The sequence below is a fragment of the Aptenodytes patagonicus genome, chromosome 10 (genome assembly GCF_965638725.1).
Source record: "Aptenodytes patagonicus chromosome 10, bAptPat1.pri.cur, whole genome shotgun sequence".
In the NCBI taxonomy this organism is placed as follows: domain Eukaryota; kingdom Metazoa; phylum Chordata; class Aves; order Sphenisciformes; family Spheniscidae; genus Aptenodytes; species Aptenodytes patagonicus.
This window is the reverse complement of record NC_134958.1, coordinates 16862773-16887332: the sequence shown is the minus strand read 5'-3', so window position 1 is coordinate 16887332 and position 24560 is coordinate 16862773. Positions and strand designations below refer to the sequence as shown.

The window sequence follows — 24560 nt, the reverse complement described above, 5'->3', positions numbered from 1 at the left end:
TTTTTAAGAGTGCAATAAAATATATACACTACTCAATTTGTGCATTAGCACTAAATTGGCAAAACACCACTGAGGATAAATCTCTTAATAGGAATCTATGGAATAGTTGGTGTTAGATATTGCCTGTATATCACAGACCACAAGTGTGTGTTAAAAGATACAGGAAAGCCCTTTTGTCATGCTAGCTATTACTGTACAATTTAAAATGCAGAGTATTTGTTTGAAGCTGCTGTCAATACTACCTAAGAGTAAAAAAAAAAACAAACCCTATTCTTGCAAAATGGTCCATGGCACCTTTAATCACTACAAATAACAGAAACCTCTTTGACACTTTATTTGAAAGGTTTTGTCCCTTTTGATAGCTATTCTGCTGAACCAATGGGCAATTAGTGACTCATCAATGACTAAATTACTAGTCTTGCTCTCTTTAGAAACTTGGGCTTTACCTGATGCTCTCCCATGCAAACACTATGTAAATCAACCCTTACTAAACATTGAGATTTGACAGGAACAAACTCAAAGCAAGATAGCTGCAGGCTGCCTCCTGTTCTTTTCTTACTGTGTTTCAGTGGAAACAAAATGATTCTGACAGTCAGACGTTGCACAAGGAGTATACAGAGGCACATCTGCATATCTAATGGTCTAATTCTTTAATCTACAGATGTGAAGAGGTGCTTTCACTAACTGGATGAGGTGTGCTTAGCTGCACAACCTAGTATTTCATATGGTTGTTCAGATTAACGTTTTGTAGAGGAAAGAAAAAGGCACAGGCAGAGGGCTGGGATGGTTAAAGATCACATGCCTGATGTGTGATGTATTTTTCCACTATTGCTTCACTAGATGATACATAGAACCGTGCATGTTAAAAGAACCTTGTAGAAAACAAGCTTTTTCTCAGTTACTATGCTTCAAATAAACCAAAGCATGTAATGGCATCAGCAGGGGTTTTGAGAGTGGGAGTGTGAATCCCAAACCTACATCACTAAATGACCAATCTTATAGCTTCAAATCCCACCTCGTTTGCTGAAATGATTGAAGGATTCCATGCCTTGTGCCTTTATGCCCTTTTCCATCATATGCTTTAAGTCATATAACAGGATAGAATACTGCCTCAAGTGATCTTGATGGGGCTGAATGGCCCACCCCTTATGAACACCAGTACTATACCCAGTAGCATTAGATGTAGTAGGAGATGACAGGGCTGTGAACTGTGTACTCTGGCCTAACTTCACTTCTGGTCTACAGCTACTTCTAAATGCTACAGTAATGTGAGGAAATATTACATGTTAAAACCTAGCAGTTTTTTACTAAATTAAATTGAAGTGAAATCAATAGACAGCTGAAATGATAGAATGAAATTTTATGATACTGCATATAAAACTTAAAAGATTTAATAGGAGACTATAAAGTGGGTTATTCATCTACATATTTAAAAACTTAACTAGATGAGGCATTCTAGTGCGCGCAAGCTTTTAGATGCATGTTTCTGCATTTAAATGCAATACAACCTACAGGAAGAGGCATTTTGTATTGCTTATATTATAAACGATTTACAAATTTTACTAAAGAACAGTTTCTACTAGTGTGTTCTTTTTTTATTTTGAAAAACCTAAAGAAAAAACCCTGAGGCTTTCCTTAATTAACATAGGTGATTCTAAGAGCTTTTGTTAACTGGATGTATTAACAATGGAGTGAGTCTGAAATACTAAAAATTGTATTTTCAATAGCAAAATAGCAAAGACTTGCAGATTTGTTCAGTTGCTGGCAGCCTTTATACCTTTTTTGTTAAAAAGAAATAAAAATCTGGTTTTTGTAATGAGTTACTCTGGTCTTGTTGGATTTGGTCTTACTGGACTTAGTTTTGGTGATATTCTTTTGTATGTGTTTGTGAAAGGTTACCTTGGAGGACATTTGAAGCTCCAATTCCATAAGCTATGAAACAAATGTCATTCATTTCAGTGTGGCAGATTAGATGGAATTTGTAACAAGGTTTCAGCTAGTCTTCCGAAATCTGAAATGTGCAGACAACAAGGAAAACTTAAGATGTGTGGATTATGTCCTTTTTTTTAATTTAAAAAAAGGATGCTATCTATAAAAAAAATGGATAGGCTACCTCAGAATTGTCTTTCCTTACAGTCCTGCAGGGACAAACATTCATAATTGGCCTAGATACTTTTTGCAGAAGCAAGGGGAGAATGGTTTTCTTTTCAACAAAACCTAACTAGGCATAAATAAAACTGGCAGAATAGGTTGGCCAGTTATTACAAATACCTGGATATTTCATGGTTCTTTATTCTTCTTTAATTATGTGTTCATAATTAGAAGAATTTTGTTTTGAAAGCCTCAATGAGTTTCAGTATTTTACGTGTTGAATAATTCATGCTAAACTTTGTTTACACATTGTTTATGGCACCAAAGAACCTCAAGCAACTGATTAAAAAAAGACTTACCACATTCCTTTATTCACAATTATCCTCTGGTTAATAACAACATTTAGATGCAACTATCTTGGCAAAATCTTAGCTATGTTTATGTAAAGACTGGTACTATGCTGAGCCTCAGCATTGCGTTATGAGGGCTGCCCAAATCTTTCCTATTCCTGGATTATTTTAATTCCATGGAAAAATGTTCCAACACACTTTTTGTTTCCGGTTTGGCTTTTTCTTTATTGTCAGGTTTGTGCGGATGCTATGGCCAAGCACAAGCAGCTTGACTACAAAATGAGCTGTGCTGGAGTGTTTTATTAGATATATTCATAGAGGGTCCTTAAACTTTCTGAGCACTGACTTCTTCAGACTGTGCTAGAGTGATGGTTTGTGGTAGTATCAAGGAATAGCTTAGTTTTCTGTAAATAATTATCGAATCCAGTAACTGACACTGGTCACAAGGAATTGTCTGGGATTACATAGAGAAAAAATCTCACCTGAAATCATTTGGAAGAACTTGTCTGTAAGTTCATATCTAAATCTTTTTTCAAAGGAATAAAATAGATTTTTATGAAAATAGTCTCACAAATGTAGAAACAAGTACTGCATAAGTGCCTTGGCATCTTTTCATGTGTATTCAAACATCATAGGTCAATGCTCCAGAAGTTTTATGGCATTGATTTAAATTCTTGGTCGTCTAAGAATCTCACGTAATCATGTTGTCACGAAATTTAGGGAAAACACCAAATATGCAGTAGTAAAGAAAGGGCAGTAGTTGTGGTCTGCAGACAATAGCAGTGTCTTTGTTGCTGCACATATCTATATTTCTGGAGTAGCAGAAGGTTGAAAGTCTGGCCTGCTTCTTAGACAGGACTTGGAGCTGCCTGTTCTGAACAATTCTCAAGAACCAGATGAGCTATGGACGTCTGCTTCAGAAACCAAAGGTCAGCTGAGACAGGAATGAGTATTGCTCACAGGGAAAAAGGGACAAAACCAGGCAACTGTGTAGTAGCAGAATTAGAGATTGATCTCGGACAGTATGAAAATGGAATAAAGCTCTTTGTCCCTTCCAGCAATTGCAGTGAAAGCCCTGAAAAATAGACCTGTGGGTTTAGGATTGTCCATACAGCATGTTGAACCCTTAGTCGGCACCAGGAAAGTCTGTAGAAAGTGTCAATGTTTCTTTCTTAAGAAGTTGGTTTTCGGTATTGCTCCTGGAATGCTCCCAACACTTTATTTTTTTTCCCTTCTGGTTCTCAGCCTAACTTACAGGTGTCTCTGTTTCTAGGTCAGGTGTGAGGAAGGCAAAGAAACTAGTGTGGAAGGAGAAATACATTGGAAGGGTTTGTCAAAGTTCATGACAGCCCTGTGCGGAGTAATTGGAAATAATGCTAAGTTGAACTCTAATGGGTACTTATTCACCGAATATCTCTGTCCGTCTGCATGCCTCACTCATGATGACGGTGCACAGCTGAGGGGTGTGTGGCACAATACACTCTTACTGACCTGGTACAGGCTAAAGGTATAGCTACTGGTATTGCATTTGGGTCACATTTTTAGCATGACACTTTAAATTGTATTTGTTTTCAGCAAGGTAGAGTTAAAGGCAGCATTTATAGCATGGTTGAAAGACCTTGAGCCACTTCTGTGGTCATGATGGGGTCATAAGGAATACGTTGCTTAGCAAGCTGACATGTAAGTTTAGAGGAAAGCTACTCGAGTGCAAGCTAGTTTTTGAGCCAGAACTTTATTTTTAAAGGACCACAAATCTTGGCTTTAATACGGAGTGTAGAAAAAGGTAAAGCTGCCTCTAAGGGCTTCAACAGTGTAATGAGTTGCAGCAGCTAAAAAGTTACAGGATATTGATAATCTGAGCATCTGGTTTGTGTCCAGGTTGTTCAGGGAGAGAAAGAAACAGTACTCACCTAACAGTTGTCTTTTCTGAATCAGAATGCTATGCTTAGATGAAAAGTCATTCAGCTGGTTTTAGTTTACATTTAAAATTATTTTTTTAGTTTATGTGGGTTTGACTTGGAGCTCAGAGTTTGAATGAGCCCAGAAGTTGAAAGCAAGGTACATCACAAGCATTTAAGTTTATGTGGTTTTGTGTTGAGGCCCTGCAAGCCAAAGGCTTCAGCCACAGTTTAATATCTGAGACTTTTTATATCGACCCCCCCCCCCCCAGTTTTGAAACCTTGTGATTTAGCTTGAATTTCACCTGTTCTGAGTTTTCATTATGAAGTTTAGCATTTTGCTTAAGATGATAAAAGCTAGCTAGCCTTCTGTTTTGAAGGTAAGATGCTAAACTTTTACTGTTAAGGAATATAAACAAGTAGCTGGATTAATCATGTTCAAAGTTATCTAACAGAGTAGTTCTCTGGAGACTTAAATGAGATCTACAAGTTGACAGGGATACAGATGATGGAGATGAAGGGAACCTAATGTAGACTGTAAAATTATGCTGAATACAGATTTGCATTAATATAATTTGGGGAGGAGAGAAACTTACTTGGATTGGGCTTCAATTTTTGGATGCTTTGCATCTTTTCACTATACTTGAGTGTTCAAATGAAAAAGACCTTTAGTTAAATGAGGTGTCTTCAACAGAGAAAATGTTAATAATTTTCTGACAGGAAGCCAGGGTCAGACATAGAAATGGAAAATTAAAGGGGAAAGAAAATGCAGCATCACACTGTACCGCTACACAGATTCTTTTAAATAAAATTAGGGTAACTTATCTGCAGTGGTATGCAGCAGTTTTTCTTCAAAGCTGATACTTAGCTTTTCACTTGGTTTCCCTTTAACAGAAATAGTTTGAAACCTATATATATTTATGATGCTGATACTGAATTATAAGGTGTAACAGACATTTAAATTTGGTCTTTTGCATAATTCTGCAAAATCAGTGATAAAGTTACAGGTTTTGTGAAACAGTAGCAATTTGAGCCTACTGGAGTGCATTCAGAGCTGCTTTGGCTGGCATCTCTGCTCAAAGCATAATTACGCCAATACAACATCTGTGAGACTGAATCTAATACGTATCCTGATAGTATCAGTTTCTTATAGCAAATGTATGAAGAATGTTAGCAGATGAACTCGCTTGTTCACACATCTCGTAAAAACCTATAGTTATGAAGTTAGCTAGATGTCTAAATTAGTTTTTAGTTAGCTTTCTTGCTCCAGTGATAATTTGAATGCTAGATATTAACATTAAACATTCTAACATATTAAAAAAATGGGGGGAAATAGCTGTTTCTGTGCTAAAACCTGTCTTTTGTAGACTAATAGGAACTATCACTTTACCTACTAAGTGAACTTCTGCCCATAGTTAATAAAACAAAGATACTGCAGATGCAGGGATCATACACAGGCATTGGTGCAGCCTACATAATAACCATAAAGACCTAGTCTCCTAGCTGTTGAAGTTTATATTAAAAAAAGGTTGGGCCAGACACTTCCCTTGCATAATTCAACTAATAACCATGGTGTTCCCCTAGAGTAGAATGAACTCTTCATATTCCCAACGCATTTCTATGCTTCTACTTTTTTGGGGCATCAGCTTCATTGGCAGAATGCGGTGAGCCACTTAGCCAGTGGAGATCATGTATATTAATTTTTAGTTTTATTTTGTTGGGTGTCTTATGAATTATTATGGAAATATGAAAGTCTACAGAGCCAGGATACAAGCTTAATACAAATTAGAGTAAATAATTTGAAGTATGGGATCTGACAGGAAGAAGATATGACAGCCTTATGAAATCTTAAGCAGGCTGGGTTATTCAGATAAATGTTCAAAGAATATCATTCTCATCATGTTGACTAGGAAGATACTGTAATAAAAGCAAGTGAAGTAAAACTAACATTCATTAAATGAAAATAAGCCCGTTATTCTGTACAATCAAAGTATTACATGCTGTATTTTTAATGTCGTTACTTCTCAAAGCTGTCCTGGACTGAATAATCAAAACTGTTTTAGAAAATTAGTGCAATGGCAAATACTAACTTTATTCATAATGTGCATGTGGAGGATAATCTGGTTATGAGAATATCTCTCTGTTATGGACTCTCAATGGGACCTGCTTGCTCTGGCATAGTGTAATTATTGGTTAAAGTAAAAATCAAACCCTGACAAAAGGATCAATGAACCTGTGCATTAAATTGTCCCCTGATTGTTAAGTGCTTTCATTATTCATTCACTAAGTTCCCACTTCTGTATCTTTACTTTGAGTAGCTTAGACTTTTCCTGCTGTCACCATGTACTTTGCAGAAGAAAGAGCTCTTTGCCTCTGGATGTTTAGGTTTGGTCCTTACATGCATAGCTGAAAACCTGGAGTGGTCTGGAAAGTTTTGTGTATTGGGTCTTAACATCCTTGCTGTAGGATGAGGGAAGGAATTGGACTGTCAGACTGGCAGCGAATGTGCTTTCTGATGGGACTCCTGTGAGCTTCAGAAAGCATGTGCTCGTGAGCTACAGTGTAGTTGTGTAGCCATCCTCAACCCTTATGCTAGAAGCAGATAGTAAGCACTTTGCAGATCAGGCCAGAGATGAATGTACAGCTGAGAAAGTGAAGTAGTATCTGTTTGAGTCTCCTACACAGTGCATGAGATTTGTTGGGTCTGATGTATACTGCTTTTCCCAAGATTTTACTTCCTGTTGGTTTTTGATTGATAGCAACTTTCTGGGAGTTGATGTGAACTTGCAGATCTGGTCCGTTGGAAAGATGTGTAACTAATTCCTGAGGTGGAATGCTCAAAGGAATTCTTGTTTGTATTTATGTAATAATTAAATAAGGAAGCATTTGCATCTGTATGCACTGAAATAAATATTAAGGTTGGATTCTTTTAAAGAGTTAAATTAAAGGCTTAATCAAAGTATCAAATAGTCTATCTACCACAGTGTCTGAAGTCAAATCTGATTTCTTGCATGAATAGCAAAACACGAAAGCTAATAAAAAGGAATTTGTGGGTTGAGCCACATGCATCTTACCACCCAGGTGTCAGCTCCACTGTAGGTGAGTGAACGCCACTCCCTGAGCCTTTCCCCTATTGCTCTGAGTCAGTACTGCCAGGGTAAGCAGGAAGCTGCTGTAGTCCTGGAGCTTTTACTCTGTTTGCTCAGCACTCTGTGAAATTAAAATAAACACAGAAAGCAATTTTTACATTAGAACCTCCCCCGCTGTGGAGCTCCTCCTGTGACCCCCCACACAAGCTCCTCCAGCCACTGTCACCAGCAAGAGGAGTTGACAGCTCATATGTGAAATGGGGATGTTGGTGTCCTGCTTCTCCCTGAGTGAGCAATAAAAGCTTTTCAGCTCATTGCTGCATATCCCACCTCCCAATGCCACAGCTGTCCAGCGCTGCAGGACTCCAGCTCCTAGGGCCCTCGTTGTTCAGGCAGTCCTCCCAATACAGTGACCTGTATAGAAGTCAAGTCACCCAAGCTCTACATCTGAACACAGTCCAATGACACATTATGCAACTCTAATCCAAAATGAAAATAGATATTCTTGAAGCCACCCAACTGGGAAAATCCTAGATAAACCTAACAGTATACCTTGAAATTCTGCAAGCAGGACTTCAGCAAATGAAGTCTTTATCACGGGGCACCACCCTGGTACAACACAGCAGTGATTATCTTGTACTGCCCTGCTCATCCCAATTGACACAACACTATGCATACAGGAGGGCGGGTCCCAGTTATAACAGTTGGGAAGATCAAAGCCAATATCTCAAAAATAGGTTAATTTGAAACTAATGACCATTCCAGTGCCCAAGTTAAGAAACAAGCAGTTGACTGCATGTCTTATTTTTGGCATCTGAGCAGTTAAGTGTTATAACTCTGAGCAGTGCATTACACTAAAAGTTTTGTGGTGTCAGCACAAAGGTGCTTTTTGGTACATACTGTTGAAAAACTAATCTTGGCCACAGTTATCTGCTGTGTTGCAGTTTTGCTGTTTTATCATGCCTATTACAATAAAGAGTGTTTTTCTTTAGCCTGAACTGCCACAGGCATGTGACTACATGATGATCTCCACTTAAAAAAAAGAAAGTTTATATTCCCTCTGGTTTGTAAATAAGTTCAGAAAATGGCTGTATTTATACCTAAAAGGAAAAAAAAAAAAAGAAACCAAAAGAGACTCAACTGTAGTTTCTCAAAATTATTTTGAATTCAGGGGGATGATTTAGCTAATGTGCCTATTTTATAAATCAATCTTTCATTTTTTGCGGAATTGCTACCTACTTTTATTCAACTAGATGAAGCTGTTGGCATGAAAACATCTAGTTTGATATTCTTGGTTAAAACCAACAGTAATAAAACAAGTTCCATGCCAATTTCTATAATGTGCCCAACCCGTTGTATTCTTACAATCCATTAGCAATTGATGAGATGAGGACAAATACACCCAACAAGGCTGTAGTTGCTCAATAATTTATTGAGAAGAAAATAATAGTTTCATGTATAGAACAAAATATTCCTTATTATTGCTGGAGTGTGTTAGTGCATCACATTGGAATTAAGTTGGTTTGTATTCAGAGGTCTTATGAATATGTGCTAAGCATATGAAAAAAAAGGTTTGGGTGATAGGCAAGTAAGGGTATCTCCATAGGTAGTGTATTATTAAGTTAATGAAATGGGCATGTTGGGGCATAGATGTTTTTATTTTTTAATTAAGTTTCTAAGCCAACAAAACATAATCCATTTATTGAGATTGTTTCAGTTTCTTTACATATTTGGGAAGGATAGTTTTGCTTTTTCTAAAATAATATTTTTAAAAATTCATTGTCATTTGTGTATGAGAGCTGATACACTGTTATTAAAACTGTATTTTTAAAGAGCTTTTTTTACTGGACTGTTCAGGCAGTAAAAAATGGTGTTTGTAGATCAGAGTTCATTACCTAAGAACCTTAAATAAAGGCACATTGAGGTAAAATTTTAGAATGAATGAAAAGGATAAAAAAAAAAACCACTGAAGTTGTTAGACTGCAGCTACAGTTCATCCTTCTCTAGGACATACGCGGGCCACGGTCGTGAAAACAGGGTTAAATAAGAGCAATCTCGGGCTAAGCAGTAACGGTCGTTGCAGGGTTAGAAAGGCTGTCATGAATAGTTATTTGGTGACATTGGGGATTGTTACTCATGCGGCCCTCCTCCCCTCGATCAGATACTTCAGCAAAGTTTAGGCAACCTGCGCATTGCAGCGGCTGAGGAGCCGGTGCGGCTTGTGCAGCGGGGCGGAGCGGGCTGCCCGGCTGGGGGCCGCGCCCCGCCGTCCCCGGGGTGGGCAGGCTGCCGGCGACCGCCCGGCCCCGGGGCGGGGGGCTGCTGGTCCTCCCCCGCTTTCTGGTTACGGGCCACTTAGGAGTTTTTGCATGAACTGCTTTGCTATTAATTAACCAGGTAGCAGAAAGTTACTTTTTCTTCATCTTCTAAAAGGAGCAGACTGCAGATTGAAAACAAACTACTAGATTTTGATTATTCTGATTTCATTAAGCTTTTTCAACGGTTTAGTATTTTTAACGGAAAAAATAGAGCTATCTTCTGTGTGTACTGATGCAGAATAGAAAAAAAAAAAAAGAAAAAAGAACCTGAAAGCCTTAGCAATCTGGGAAAATGGGTTATGACCTGAGTTTAATGTATCTACTATGTTAAAATGTGTAGAAATATATTACGATCTTAATGAAAAATCAAAGCAAAAGTCTTACTGGTAGACACGTAGTTCTTAATCCAAATAATATTTCTGTGCAGTACAATGCACTATTTAAGACATTTACTATCATTTTACTATGTAAAAGTTTCTTTTGGCAATGTTATTTCAATAAAATTAGTTGCTGAAAAGTAAATATTTTATGAAAAGAGAATAACGTTGCAGTTAACAAAGTTTTATACTAAATTCAAGGAAACAGTCAAAACTCTAACAGTTTGGCATCTCCTCTCTTTTTGTCGTGCTTCGTGATTACTGGCGGTATTGCTATTGAGCATGTTTTTCAAAGATAAGTCATGGTTTATTGGGGTGTAACTAAAAATACGAGCTATAAGTATTTTCTTTTAGAGTATAGTATCTTCCTGCTTATAATTAAAACATTGAACTGATTATGTAAACAGTTGTTGTTGGGAATGAGATATTTTCAGTCGTTCAAAGGTGCTAGTGACGTAATTGGAAATTGATTCAGTAGATGCAGACAGAGTGGATTTGTTGAAACTGATACTCTTTGGTTACAATGGAGTGGTAACTAAATGGTGTTTTAACAGAAGCAGTTTTATTCCCTGGAAATTCTACAAATACTATAATGATTTCTACATCTTTAATACTTGCAAAAACGTATTGATTTATCCTTTCATCCTTCAGTGTTGTCTTGTTGACTTGTTAATTTAAATGCTAAGTAATTAACTCAGAAATATTGCCATCCTCTTTATTTTCTCTTCTGCATAGACAAAAAGAAGCAAAACCTGCAGCTAAAAATAAGTTTAAAATAATTATTTTTCTTCTCTTGATATTTGCTGGTACACCTGAATCCAGTAATCTTTTGTGGGAAGACTGCTTGTCTACAGAAAGGGAAACCATGACAGAAGGAACAGGTAGCATTAAAATCCAGTCAGAGACCAGGTCTTCCAGAAGGCATAGTAGCAAGTATTTGGTCCTCTTCTATAGATAAGGGCAAGGCCTTCACCTTGCCCTTCACCAAGGGCAAGTCCTGCCTGACCAACCTAGTGGCCTTCTATGATGGAGTGACTACATCAGTGGACACGGGAAGGGCTACAGATGTCGTCTATCTGGACCTCTGTAAGGCCTTTGACACGGTCCCCCACAACATCCTTCTCTCTAAACTGGAGAGCTATGGATTTGATGGGTGGACTGTCCGGTGGGTGAGGAATTGGTTAGATGGTCGCATCCAGAGGGTAGTGGTCAATGGCTCAATGTCCAGATGGAGATTGGTGACAAGTGGCGTCCCGCAGGGGTCCATATTGGGACCGGTACTGTTTAATATCTTCATCAATGACATAGTGGGATCGAGTGCACCCTCAGCAAGTTGGCAGATGACACCAAGCTGAGTGGTGCGGTTGATGCACCAGAGGGACAGGATGCCATCCAGAGGGACCTGGACAAGCTGGAGAAGTGGGCCCGTGCGAACCTCATGAGGTTTAACAAGGCCAAGTGCAAGGTCCTGCACCTGGGTCGGGGCAACCCCCAGTATCAATACAGGCTGGGGGATGAAGGGGTGGAGAGCAGCCCTGCCCAGAAGGACTTGGGGGTACTGGTGGATGAAAAGCTGGACATGAGCCAGCAATGTGCGCTCGCAGCCCAGAAGGCCAGCTGTATCCTGGGCTGCATCAAAAGCAGCGTGGCCAGCAGGTCGAGGGAGGTGATTCTGCCCCTCTACTCTGCCCTGGTGAGACCCCACCTGGAGTCCTGCGTCCAGCTCTGGAGCCCTCAGCATAAGAAAGACGCGGACCTATTGGAGCGGGTCCGGAAGAGGGCCACGAAAATGATCAGGGGGATGGAACACCTCTCCTGTGAAGAAAGGCTGAGAGAGTTGGGGTTGTTCAGCCTAGAGAGGAGAAGGCTTTGGGGGAGACCTTATTGCAGCCTATCAGTACTTAAAGGGGGCTTATAAAAAAGGTGGCGGCAAACTTTTTAGCAGGGCCTGTTGCGACAGGACAAGGGGGAATGGCTTTAAACTGAAGGGGGGTAGATTCAGACTAGATATAAGGAAGACATTTTTGACGCTGAGGGTGGTGAAACACTGGCCCAAGTTGCCCAGAGAGGTGGTGGATGCCCCATCCCTGGAGACATTCCAGGTCAGGTTGGACGGGGCTCTGAGCAACCTGCTCTAGTTGATGATGTCCCTGCCCACGGCAGGGGGGTTGGACTAGATGACCTTTAGAGGTCCCTTCCAACCAAACTATTCTATGATTCTATAACAAAGAAAAATTGTATAATTCAGTTTAAGACTACTGAGCATTCTCTTCCCCCCGCCCCGTGCAGCAATTTTGTATGCATTAGTGAAATAGCAAAGGCAGATCCTGAGGTGCCCAAAGGAGTGAGCAACAGCAGTTATCTACTGGTTGTGCTACTAAATGCACACTTGTGTGCCAGGTGATTAGATCTGAGGAGATGCTGTAGCTGTCCTCTATTAAGACCTCTGTATCTTTGTGGAAAATAGAGTGGTGTGATACAGGAAGGCGATACGTGGAGAGTCTGGGCTAACCAGCCATTAAACTGCTTTCACCAGCTAACTTGGTGAACTGCAGAATCGATGTGCCCTTAGTCTGCTGATGGGAACAGCCATCCCTGAATTGTCTTTGTAAAAGAGTAATTGGGTGCTTCCAAGAGTGGTCAGAAACCCTCCGTCACAAAGTCATCAACCAGGGGTACTGCTGGGGACAGACTTTGCTCTTAAACTCTCAGGTTAATGTCTTAGCAGTATCAGTCTAATGAGGAAAGAAATACCTTCATTTTACCATGAAACAAAGGGTCAGTAGAAGGGGGGAAAGGCAGAGAGACTTCCAACTGCTATTCATGTGCAGCCGTACAAAGAGGGTGGTGACTGAGCAGAAAGGAATTCACTGGGGTGATTGTGGCCTGTGAGCATGGTTTGGTGCTAAAGCCTGAGATTCCAAAAGCTGGGAGACGGGGCAGGGAAGTGAGCACTGACATCAGCTAGAACAGGACATGGCTGGGATGGCATTATTGTAATATGCCACTGGTTTTACTTTCTCCAAAAACTTCAGCTGGCACCAAAATAGCATGTACCACACAGCATGAAAATGCTGTCTTCTAACAGTGCATATGTGAGACACTGGTCCATGCATAGAGCTTCTGAGTCATGCTGTTCTGAGATTCCTCTCTCTGGAAACCAGATGGTAAGCTCCCAGTTGACTTCAGTTTGTTACTGAGTTTCAGGATGATCAAGGAAAAATATTTTCAGTCTGATGCTATAGGAGAGGCAGTGGCATTTTGTCTGAATTTACTGATTGAGTTTTCAAACTACATATTTCAGTTAAAGACCATAATATTTTTTGTAAATGTGACACACAGAGGAAGACTCAGAATAAATTCATCATAGACAAATTGTTTTCTGTTGTTTTAAAAAACAAAGAAAACAAAACACAAAAAAAGAAAAGAAAAGAAAAAAAGTTCTTGTTCCTGAAGGGGTGGAGGAGACTTTGGGGGCATTGCAGCTGTGGAAAATCTTGTGATCTTTGGCCTCTGAGATCCCAGTTGCTATGTAGCATTTTGGGGGAGGTGGTATGCAAATAATCTCAGAGCATCTCTTCTCCAGGGATATATCAGGAGGAGGAACCAGCACCCATCCTTTTTTTTGTAATGATGGTGAAGGGGGGAAGAAAAAGTTCACATACATATATATGCCCCTATATTGTACAGGTGCCAAAATGAATTTTAATACTCTATGGAACTGTGATAGCAAGTTTGGGTTAAAATGTACAGTATTTTGTAGTATTACATGTAAGATGTATGATTGCACAAACCCCTTTGAAACCTGTTTTTTATGGACAAGAGTGACAGATATAAAAGCTTTATTATATATTAAGGGCTGATAAAGCCAAGGTGAAACTTGTTTGTTCTAATTGTTCTCTTGCATTTCCTTAACTTGCACAATAAGTATATACAGATGCAAACTGCATATACAATTTACAGATCAAGAGTTAGTGTGCATGGATGCTGCTCAGTGAAACGATTGGAATGGGGGGTGTGCGCGCATATGCACTCATTGACTAAATGTTGCTATTGCAAGGCCTATCCTTAATCCATCACAGTCACAGGAAATTTTGCTACTCATGCCATGAGGAACAAGTCAAACTTAGAACAGCTCTGGAGACTGCTCAATAAGTCAAATAAGGCAGTTAATATCTAAGAGCAAGTCAACTATATTAAGTAGTTAACAGTATTGCATTTCCTTGAGAAGATTATTTCTTGGAACATTAGGCCACAGCCACCCAAAAAGCTGTAGGGTCAGCAAACATGAATTTACAGTTCATTAACTACTTTCTAGTATCTGCCCACTGTCTCTGTACGTTGTGTCAAAAACTTACAATGTTAGCATGATCTGCTCTTAAGCTCCTTCCCATCCTTACTTTGTTCTGTCAAGTAGCTGTGCCTTTTGAAAATATTAGTGAAAATGAATACTCATGCAATACCTGATCCTCACAGTCAAACACTGAAGTAACTTTTATTTTGGTAATGTTCTGTTATTTATCTTACAAGAATGCTGATGTCTTTCCTGACTCCTGAAAATGAGCGTAATGTGTATGCCCTGTAGACGTCTCACGTTCCCGTAACTTGTGTTGTGTTACAAGAATGTATTTGCTATTCAGGTAAGCAGGCTCTAGATCCTGTCTCTTCCCCTCCTCCCGGCCCCAGCCGCGCCGGCATTGGCTGTAGGGAGGTAGAGACACGGCTGCTCCCTGGCTCCAGAGCCCAGAGCAGGGAGGTGATGGTGGGGAGCTGCCCCGGCGCCAGGCCCTTCCGGGGCCGGCACCACCGCACAGGAGCTGATGGGAGCAAGCTTTTGGGCAACTGGGATCTCCCGCAGCCTGTAACCAGCTCTGGAGTCAGTCCTTCTAGTCATATTGGGCTGAATCCACCCCTGTCTGAGAGCAAACAGTGAGAACTGATGACTTTTCCCCCTAGAAATCTTTTTCTCAGTATTTTATTTCCACAGCTGTGGTTTTGGGGATATTAACCTGCTAGTAGTTTCCGTTCCTTAATACATTTTTGGTATTTTTAGCTCTCTGTATAAAATGTCTGTCCTGCTGCTAGATGCTCAATACTTTTGCTTTGCTATTTCCTCAAATCTTAAAGCACTGCTTTTTGTCTCCCTTAATATTTCCTTCATGTTAAATTTAAATAATTTGCCTTTATCTTTGTCCATCTAGCTGCTTCTGCTGTCTTCCTTTAATTTCCTTTCTGAAATATGGTCACATCATTGCAGCCAATATCTCTATTTTTTCTAACATTAGATATACAAGAGCTATTTCAGAGCATTTTTGCCTACTATGGCTTCTCAGTTTTGATTATCCCAGTTGAGGACCAAAATTCACATTAAGTATTTCTGCAATATTCTCTACTGAGAACAGCAGACTCTTCTACTTTATAGAAATACGTGAAAGTGGATTATAAAAGTTTGCTATTTTGATGGATGATATCATTGCAAAAAGTTTTCTTTTTTTTTCTTGTTAGATGGAAAAACTGTTACAAATTATGCATGTATGAGACCAGTGATATGCCTCCATTGGTAGAAGCATTGATGTCAGGTGTAGAGTAAATGGTGTGCAGCTTTGTCAGTTTTGTGACATCTTTGGTTAAGATGATGGCTGTGTATCATTTAGTATTGTATTCATAATACTAATCTGAGTAGATAGACACATGCCTCCACAACTATAAGGATTTTATGCAATAGTACTCTGTCATAGCTGAAAAGGGAAAGAAAAGGTCGTGCTTGTGATCATTTGACAGTCTTACTCCCTCCTGGAGGCTGAGAATCCCTTCTGCACTGTGATGGAAGATTGATGTTTGCTACTGAAAAAAGCTCTCAGAGATTCAGGATGGCAGTTTTTCTCTTTGTGGGAACCAAGAATAATTATTTACGGCATATAGGTTGTTGTAGTTTAGACAGAGTTCTGATGGAGAGAGAGAAACAAAGCTCTCTCTCAGGGGCAGAATATATAGTCTCTTCTGATCCCTTGTTTTTGGTGCTTTATTTTTAGACGTGCTATTTTTAAACAGCTTGAAATACAAAAATATTTACTTTTTTTTCCACTTAAAAGAAAACCCTGTTGTGACACAGCATCACTTAATCTTTTTATAGCCACATCAAATAGGTGTTGCTTAGGATAATGTAAAAATATACAAACAATAATAAAGGCAAATATAAGAAACCAGCAGTTGTTATTGTAACACAAGGTGGAGGGCAGCAAAAAAAATGTTCTGTAAATAAATGTCTCATCAATATTTATTATTCATTCCAAACAAAACAATAATATGCTTTAACCATATAATACCAAAAGTAGTACAGAAAGTATAGACAGTATTTAGCACATAGAAAGTATTTTACATCCCCTCTCTTGGTATTAATGTAGCAATTGTCTTAATCTGTTAACGAGTGGGTGTTAAGGGAGCTGTACAAAGAGTAGAATTAATTTTTTACGTTCTTTAGAGTCTTGATTGTTTTGATGCTGAAGATAAAGTTGTTGAGGTGGAGAGGACAGTGCTGCCTAGTCTCTAGCCAGGTGGTAACTGTATATGCGCTCCTGAAGCAGCACGGCTCGGAAACAGGAGGCTCCTAGCTCACAGGGTCATCTTTGGTCATCAACCAAATGAATAATAACAGCTGAGAGCAATGCAGTACATGCCTTTAATTCCAGCGTTGCCAGCCCAGCCTCCATTCCCTTGTGCAGAGTCAGGTGCTGGGTTTGAAGCTCAGGGAGAGCCTGAAGGAGGCCTGGCAGCCAGGTTGTTCAACACTGGTGTTTCCACTTCTGTGGCTTTTAGCAGGCTGTTGATGTGTTTTTGTTTTTTTGTACTTTTCCTAATCTGCCAAGCTCATCTTTTTTCAGCTGCTTAGGCATTGTTAGTGCTGACACAAAGACTTCCATTTGCTTATTTATTGTACAGTTAGATCACATCTTTCACTGAGAAAACCTAAGAGAAGCCAAGTTGCTACTTGCTGACATCCAAACTGCATGGCTAGGCCCAGGGATGGACCGCAAGCTCTGAGCCTCTCTGTTCGCCCAGGTCTTGCCACGCCACTGTGGAGCTCTGTTTGAGTTACTGAGCCCACGCTGTGGCTAGTGCTGACATGGGGGTGTGGGGCATCTCTACTGGCCCTTGTTCTGCTGTCTTTGAAGTTCCTGGTCAGCCCCAGAAGACCTGACCTGTCCCTGAGCAGGTGGAGAGCGGTGGAGGGGAAAGCATGTTGTGTGAAGGGCAACAGAGGACAATTAGCAGCTGAGTGAAGTAGCCTGAGTTGGCCCTGCAAAGCAGGTTCAAGTGAAGGTGGACACTAGGTAACTAGCTCAGGTGTAAATTATCTCCAGATTAGAGTACTGCATTTTTATGTGGATGGCAGAAAGCTTTAGCTAAAATAAAGGTTATGTTTTCAAGAAATGTGCAATAAGAACAAATCACGAGTGTTTGCAATCTGGGCAGTTGGAAAGCATTGTAATTTTTATGTATATATCCTTGACCTTTAGGAAATACGCAACCTGGAGAAATATGACAAGTTGCTTTTACAACTGCTATGATGTGGAGTTTTTTCAGATGATCTATGACAGGAAGATTTTTTTTTTTTAATTATTTCAAAACTATATAAAAAACAGTTAACTGTTAGCTGGACATGGTTATAGTACCAGTTGGAAGTGGCTGAAGTTGATAAATTCAGGTTAGATTGTAGTTATCATTCATGCTTGGAAGAGCAAGAACTTGGGGGTAGGTAGTGTCCTATAGAAACAGCACTCCTTGTTTTGTTGCCCAGACCAAGGAGGTACTAGCCACTGCACGTGGCCATCCTACTGGTGTTAGGTTCCTGGAGAAGGGACAGTGAGAGCAAAACTTAACCACAGATGCAGTTAGGCACTATCAAAGCTTGGGCTTATTTCTAGATCCTAGGGAGAAGTCTGACAATACTCTGGTGATGATTCGCTGCTTCTCTATATTTGCATGTAAGGCCATGCTTTAAGTGAAAAAAGTAATCCCAAACTACTGATAGAAACTGCCATTTTAAATGTGATACAATATTAATGTGAACTACTTAGTGCTACCACTCTCAGCTGTCTTCCATGCTATTGCTTTCTTGGATATTTAGGCTGCTGCCTTTTTATTAAATCTCTCTGCATGCTTTTCCATTTGGCTGTACGTGCTACTCAGATTTGATTACAGCTGCACATTAAAGCAGTGTGTAAGCGCTGGGGAGAGCTGCTCTCAGGGCAAGCTGAGCCTTCCTGACGCTGCCCCTCTTGCTTGCGTGCTGGTTCACATTGCTCTTGGGAAAGAACCCTTTGGCCTGGTAGTGTGTGTGGCTTAATTACAGTCTTACAACAGTCACTGACTTTTATAAAGCCTGCTGTTTTGCAAACTGCGTGCACATTTTCCATATATCCCATGGCTTTGTGAGCTTTGTCCTCTTCTCATTGAATTTACTAGGTCTGAAGCCATAGCTTCTAACGGAAAGCTTGTTTTTTTTCCCCACTCTCATTTCTTAGACATTTTCTGTAGCTTACTCTATTATCTGATACTAAACCACATTCTGTATAGCTTTGTGAAGAATGTAATTCTCTGTATTTATTTTGATACTCTTACCTTTTTGTCCATCCTGCCAGTTCCTTTTTCCAAGTGTAATATCATAAATAGCTGATGAGTACACTGAAGGAAATTATGCTTCTCTGTTGGACTTCTGTTTTCTTCAATAACCTGACTTTAACTGATTTTTTTCAGTCACGTTTTATAAGAATTTCCAAAAATTAATTGGTTCCTTCATTTTCTCAGTGCTTCCAGATCACTGCTTCTATTATGCAAATATAAAATTGACAAGGTTCACGCGAACTAAGCTAGTTTAAGATTATTGGTTTTTTGAAGCTCATGTAAGGTTGTGGATGTTCAAGAAAATTGCTGAAATTATGTGTTTTCAGACATATTTACCTCTGCTATACTATAATTAAAGGCATTCTTTTAATTCAAGTTTGCAACTGTTCTTCAGCGTTGTTAGCAGTGATGAAGCTGCATCAGTGGTAGCAATGACTGGAGACTTAATAGAAAACACACATAAAGCCTACAAGTTCTGTGCTGTCTGGAGTAGTAAAATGGGTCTGATTTTAGTGCAAGTTAATTTAACTTGAGATAAAAATCCAGTTGGTCCTTGGTTTTTATGTCAGTCAAGTTGAGGTGAGGCTAACCTATAGGCCTGACTCCATTTGCTAATATACATTATGCATTAGACCTGTGTCTTCATTAGTTTTTGTTGGGTTTTCCCCCTAGTAGATGAAGTTTGTGGAAAAACGTGGTCTGAGACTAGTTTAATGAACATTTTTAGCCAGCCCAGCTTAAAATAAGAACTTTGTGCTCCCCTAACTCCATTTGTAGTTCCCACTCCTATGCTTGGTGTTGGTGCAAGTGCTTGACTGTTTACATGAGGAAACAATTCGGCAGATGCACTTTTGTGTTAGTACAGTTGCATAGGTCATTTGCTAGTGCGGAAGTGTGTACACACAAAAGTTGCACCTCTGTAAATTGCTAATGTCCCATTTCAAAATACTTGAGTGCAGCCAAAGTGTTCAGAGTACCTGAATTTTCTTATTTAATCTGTAAAGTTACGCATTATTTTATTCTGCAGAATACTTTATAATAATAAATTGCTTGTATTCTGATGAATATGACTTGATCCCATAACATACATGAGAGCAGTATAGCTAAATCACATTGTTTGAAATTGTGGTATTAAAAAATGAGGGAAATACACAGAATTGCCATTTTGTTGGTCACATCTTCCTTGACAGCATACTCGATAACTTCTCAGTGTAAAATGTGTGAATTCCAGCATCACTAATTTCGGTATTGCATAAACAAAAATTAAAGTATGAAAAGGCAAGAGGGCAGAACTCCATTAACATTATCTGCCAGCCTACAGAAAATAGGTTTGGGTTTGGATAGCAGATTTATAGCTGAATTAATAGCACTGATCTAGACTGGATTTAAATTTGTTTGTGGGTGTATCCATAGAACCTAACTACTGTTCAAATCAGCTGGAAAAAAACAGATTTTGATTTCAAGTGGTACAGCTTGAAATGTCACAAGTTTTCAGTAGCATCCTGAAATAGTAGTCTCTAAGTGTGGGGAGAGAATATCTACATAGATGTCAGTTAAGCATGGTGACTAACAGATCAAAAGGGAGTGTTAAGACATGCAGCCGACAAGCGCGTAACATAATCTGCAGAACATCACTGAATACTTACTGCATCAGGCTCACAGCTTCGATTTGAGTAACAGCATATGTGCAGGTTTGACTTAAAAGACTGTAAAGGATGGAGAATCCACTGTACCTGATTTAATAGTTCAGGTGGTAATTATCCTCACTACTAATAGTTGCACTGTAGGAGTGTAATTTTTGCATCCTTAGCTTCCAATAACTGCATCTCAGTTGGAATAATAGTTTTTTTCTGCTAGATTTAGAAATGTCTGCCATCTGAAATCCCTTCTCTGTGTAGACATTTACAAAACCCCATGGAATTACCTTCTAATTTTTGAGGGCAGTGCAATTCTTTAATAGTTCAGAGGCAAGTCAGTTGATGTCTTTTATGTATGCTTTTATATAATGCCTGGATCAAGGAATGGAATTCAAGGAAAGAAAAATATTTTGGAAGTTGTAATTTGAATAGATTGTTGTCAGTTATTTAATACTAACAAGAAATGTAGTAACCTTTTTGATGCTTATTGTGCTTTTCTGCAGGGCAGCAAAGGACACTACAGATACCACTGGCAGAGCCACAATGTCAAGCACAGTGGAGTGGATGATATGGTCCTTCTTTCCAAAATCACAGAGGATTCCATAGTGGAGAACCTAAAGAAACGATACATGGATGATTATATTTTTGTATCCTTTATAGTGTTGTTTTTAGCGGGGCCCTGTGGACTTGCTGAGCCAATGTGAAACTAATTATGTGTATGTATTCTATTTAAGCAGATTACTCAAAGATGCTGAGTATTTTATGTGACAGTTCACCTGAGATTACACAAAATGCTTTGTAAACTGAGCTAATTATGAGGGTTGAAATTAAGATCTGAAAAATTATTTTAAGGTACTCTTTTTGATATTTGGAATTGTTCTTGTCATTGTTGAAGATAGGCCTGTAGCTCCATATATTTATATATCCATGTGACCCCTGAAGCTACTGCAGTAATGCTACTTCCAAGAGCAAGAATTAATAGGTTTAAGGCATATATACGTGTCTTGATACCATGTTGTCCTCTATACCTCCCAAATTCTAATGCTTTTCAAAATAGCATTTGTGACATAACCCCATTTACAACTTATTCTGGAATTGTTAATACTGTGTATCATTGGCTGATGGAACAGGTGAACATGTGAACTTCTGTAAATCTACAGTGTTCACACTTTAAAATTTTCTTTCATTAATCATAGAAAACATGAAAGATTTAAATACCTGAACATATAACCTAACAAGAAAAACAGATTTCAGCACGAAAGGATTGCTTTTTTTTAAAAACATTTCCTATGAAAGGAATTCCTTGAGATAAGAATAGTCATTATTTCATTTTTAGCTTTCACAATGTAACATGAGCGGCAATAATGAATTTGGTGAACACTAGTCAATATGATTATGTACTAGAAAGTGATACTGTTTCTTCTTCTGCTGTAGCCAGGTTTTCATACTTCCTAGTTGTATCTGGAGAATAGTTTCCTTGAAGAGTTTAACTTCTTTTAGCAGAAAGGGAAGGAAATATAACATCTCCTGGCTATTCCCATATATTCAGATGGTTAAGAGCTAAGTAGCAGCTCAATTTAGCAAGGACTGATAGAGGAAAATTAATGTTGCAGTTGTGCTGACATTTCCATCCCAAACTGCAGGATGCATTTTTAATATGTGTGTGCACATGGGTTTGGATCCTCTGTTCAATAAAGTACCACACCATTATTAAATTTGCCATATAGAAACATGATAAAGTTGCACAATATTTGTCAAACTATAGCGTTGGGGCAAACTATAGTGCTCTTCCTGTTAGTAACACGAGCGCTTTTGTCCCTGTGGAACGCTGCATCTTCCATGCAGTACATTCACAAAGTCTTCAGTGCGCTGTGCTGAAGAAACGCTTTTATGCTTTTTTTCTTATAAAAAATAAGTGAGATTAACATGGAGACAGTCTTTCCACTGAAGCACAAATAAGTATGTTTTCCAAGGGGACTTGTGGTCACATGGGGGATCAGAGTCTTCTTTTAAAGCATTATAATTCCTTTGTGTGGGGAGAAAAGACTCCTTTTGCAGTTCTGCGAAGGCCTTTCATTCTAAAATGGAGATCATCTCTTGAATCTTTCAATTGTTTGTATGTCCACCCATGAATGAACATTTCTCTGTGCTACGTTGCATAGAGATTACCGAATCATCCCAGAAAATGCTGGTATTGTTTACCAACAGAAAACTGTTGCTTTGGATGTTTATACTGATACAATGAATGCTTGATTTATTATATTCGAGACCCAGATGTTGTCACTCTCCTTTGAATTAAATTTAAAAATGTATGAAGAAAGCATTTCAAATTAACAATACAGAAATTATGTTCACTGAGTTATACTTCTTCTCTAACATGTTACCATTTTGTGCTATGGCACCACAATAATAGATTCTTATGCAGGATAATCCAGCAGGATAAATTTGTTAATTTTCCTACTTTTGTACGGAAAGCTTAGATAGTAAGTTTGCCTATGAACAGTTCCAGATTGTTAAATGAAACCTGCAGAACAACATTTTGGACTCATTGACAAGGGTACACTGCTAACCCCCAGCTCAATGAACCAGTCCTGCCTGTAAAGTAGTATGAGTTTCTTCATAGATGTACACTGCAATTCTAATTCCAAAGGTTTCTGAAGTATTTTGTAAATGCAAGTACATGTGCAGCTGAATGCAGAACGGTGAAATACTAACATTCAAAATGTTGCAAAAAAGCTTTCTGGGACTAATAATAGCTTGAAACTGAGTGTCTTCTTGTAGGGCAGCCTGCAGGATAAGACTCCTAGGGACTGTTAATAGTTACACTCATAACACCACATACTGAATTACCTAATTCCCTTAGCTCCCCCACTAGTACGTATAGCTGAGTAATTGTCCAATTTAGCTCAGTAGCGGCTGTTTCCATCCGACTGTGCGTGCTCAGCACTATCTCTGTGAGATCAGAATGTGTCACTATACTATATTCTGCAAAGGTCAAAACAATCTTTTCTAATACTGACAATATGACGTCCTCAGTTACAAAGGAGTAAAACAGTTTAAATATGCCATTTCCTTTCTGTATTTTTATTCAAGGTGTGTCATGTTTGGGCCTCTAATACATGTTTCTATACTTAGCTTGTCCTAAAATAAATATTTTGATAATATGGAAGTATCCCATTGAATTATATGTTTATATTCGTGTGAGCCTGCTAATTTAATTTTTATTAACAATTGTTGTAAGCTGTGGGGTTTTTTACTATTATTTGAAGCTGTGCTGTACTATGTAATAGATGGAAAAGTTATTTGGCAGTCACTAGTGGTAAGATAATACTTTATGAAACTGTAGTTACCTTAACTTCTTTTGAATACAGACATATATTGGCTCTGTATTAATCTCTGTGAATCCTTTCAAGCAAATGCCATATTTTGGGGAAAAGGAAATTGAAATGTACCAAGGAGCAGTAAGTAAAGCAGTGTAAAATGTACTGCAGTATTCAGGGGCATGTAAATATTATTCTACATGGTTAAACTCTTGGAAGCATTTGTTTCTGGGTTTTGGTGGCATTTTACTAGCCTGGGAGAACTTGGCTGATATCCATTACCATATATTGAGTCTTCGAATTGAATTCCCTGGAACATAGGATTAGTATTTCAAGAAAATACTTGTATTGATTAACTCTAATCCATATCAGGTTTCTCTCCTTGACATGTCCCTCCTCCTGCAAAGGCAGTTTTTGAGCTATTGTATGCTTAAAGTGTAGTGCACAATACAAAATGGCCATTAGTGGATTTGGAGGCTATGACTTGAGAACTCTCAAACTGGACAAGAACAATAAAAAAATTGAGATGCCAAAATTAGATGCCACTTTTGAAAATATAGCTTGAAGAGTGAGTCAGCACAAGGACGTTAGGGACTTAAAATTCAGTTTCCCACTCTGTTCGAGTTGGGCATGTCCATAGATTTGGGAAACCATTCGGTTTGAATGGACTCAGTGGATGAAAATGAGACATACGGCACCAGGCTCTGGATAGTGGTTTAGGTAGTTTATTGTTAGCATATGACCACTGGTGGAATAGACTTAAATTATGTGAGTTTCTCTTGGACAAGTAATATATTTCAAACACAGACCATTTTTAGAACAGGGTGTTTACGATAGTTTAGGAGAAAATTATGG

General features: G+C 38.9%; 1 protein-coding gene across 2 annotated transcripts in view; it reads left to right on the top strand.

Annotated features, from left to right (window-relative positions):
* The window catches only part of MYO1E (myosin IE), a 98508-nt gene that overhangs the window by 15077 nt on the left and 58871 nt on the right, over positions 1-24560 (top strand). For both annotated transcript variants that reach the window (XR_012996194.1, XM_076348304.1), the window contains exons 2-3: positions 20889-21032; positions 23757-23846. Coding sequence is in view for 1 of the 2 variants with exons in the window: in XM_076348304.1 (XP_076204419.1) it covers positions 20889-21032; positions 23757-23846 (234 nt within the window). In the remaining variant the exon portion in view is untranslated. The remainder of the gene's footprint in view (positions 1-20888; positions 21033-23756; positions 23847-24560) is intronic.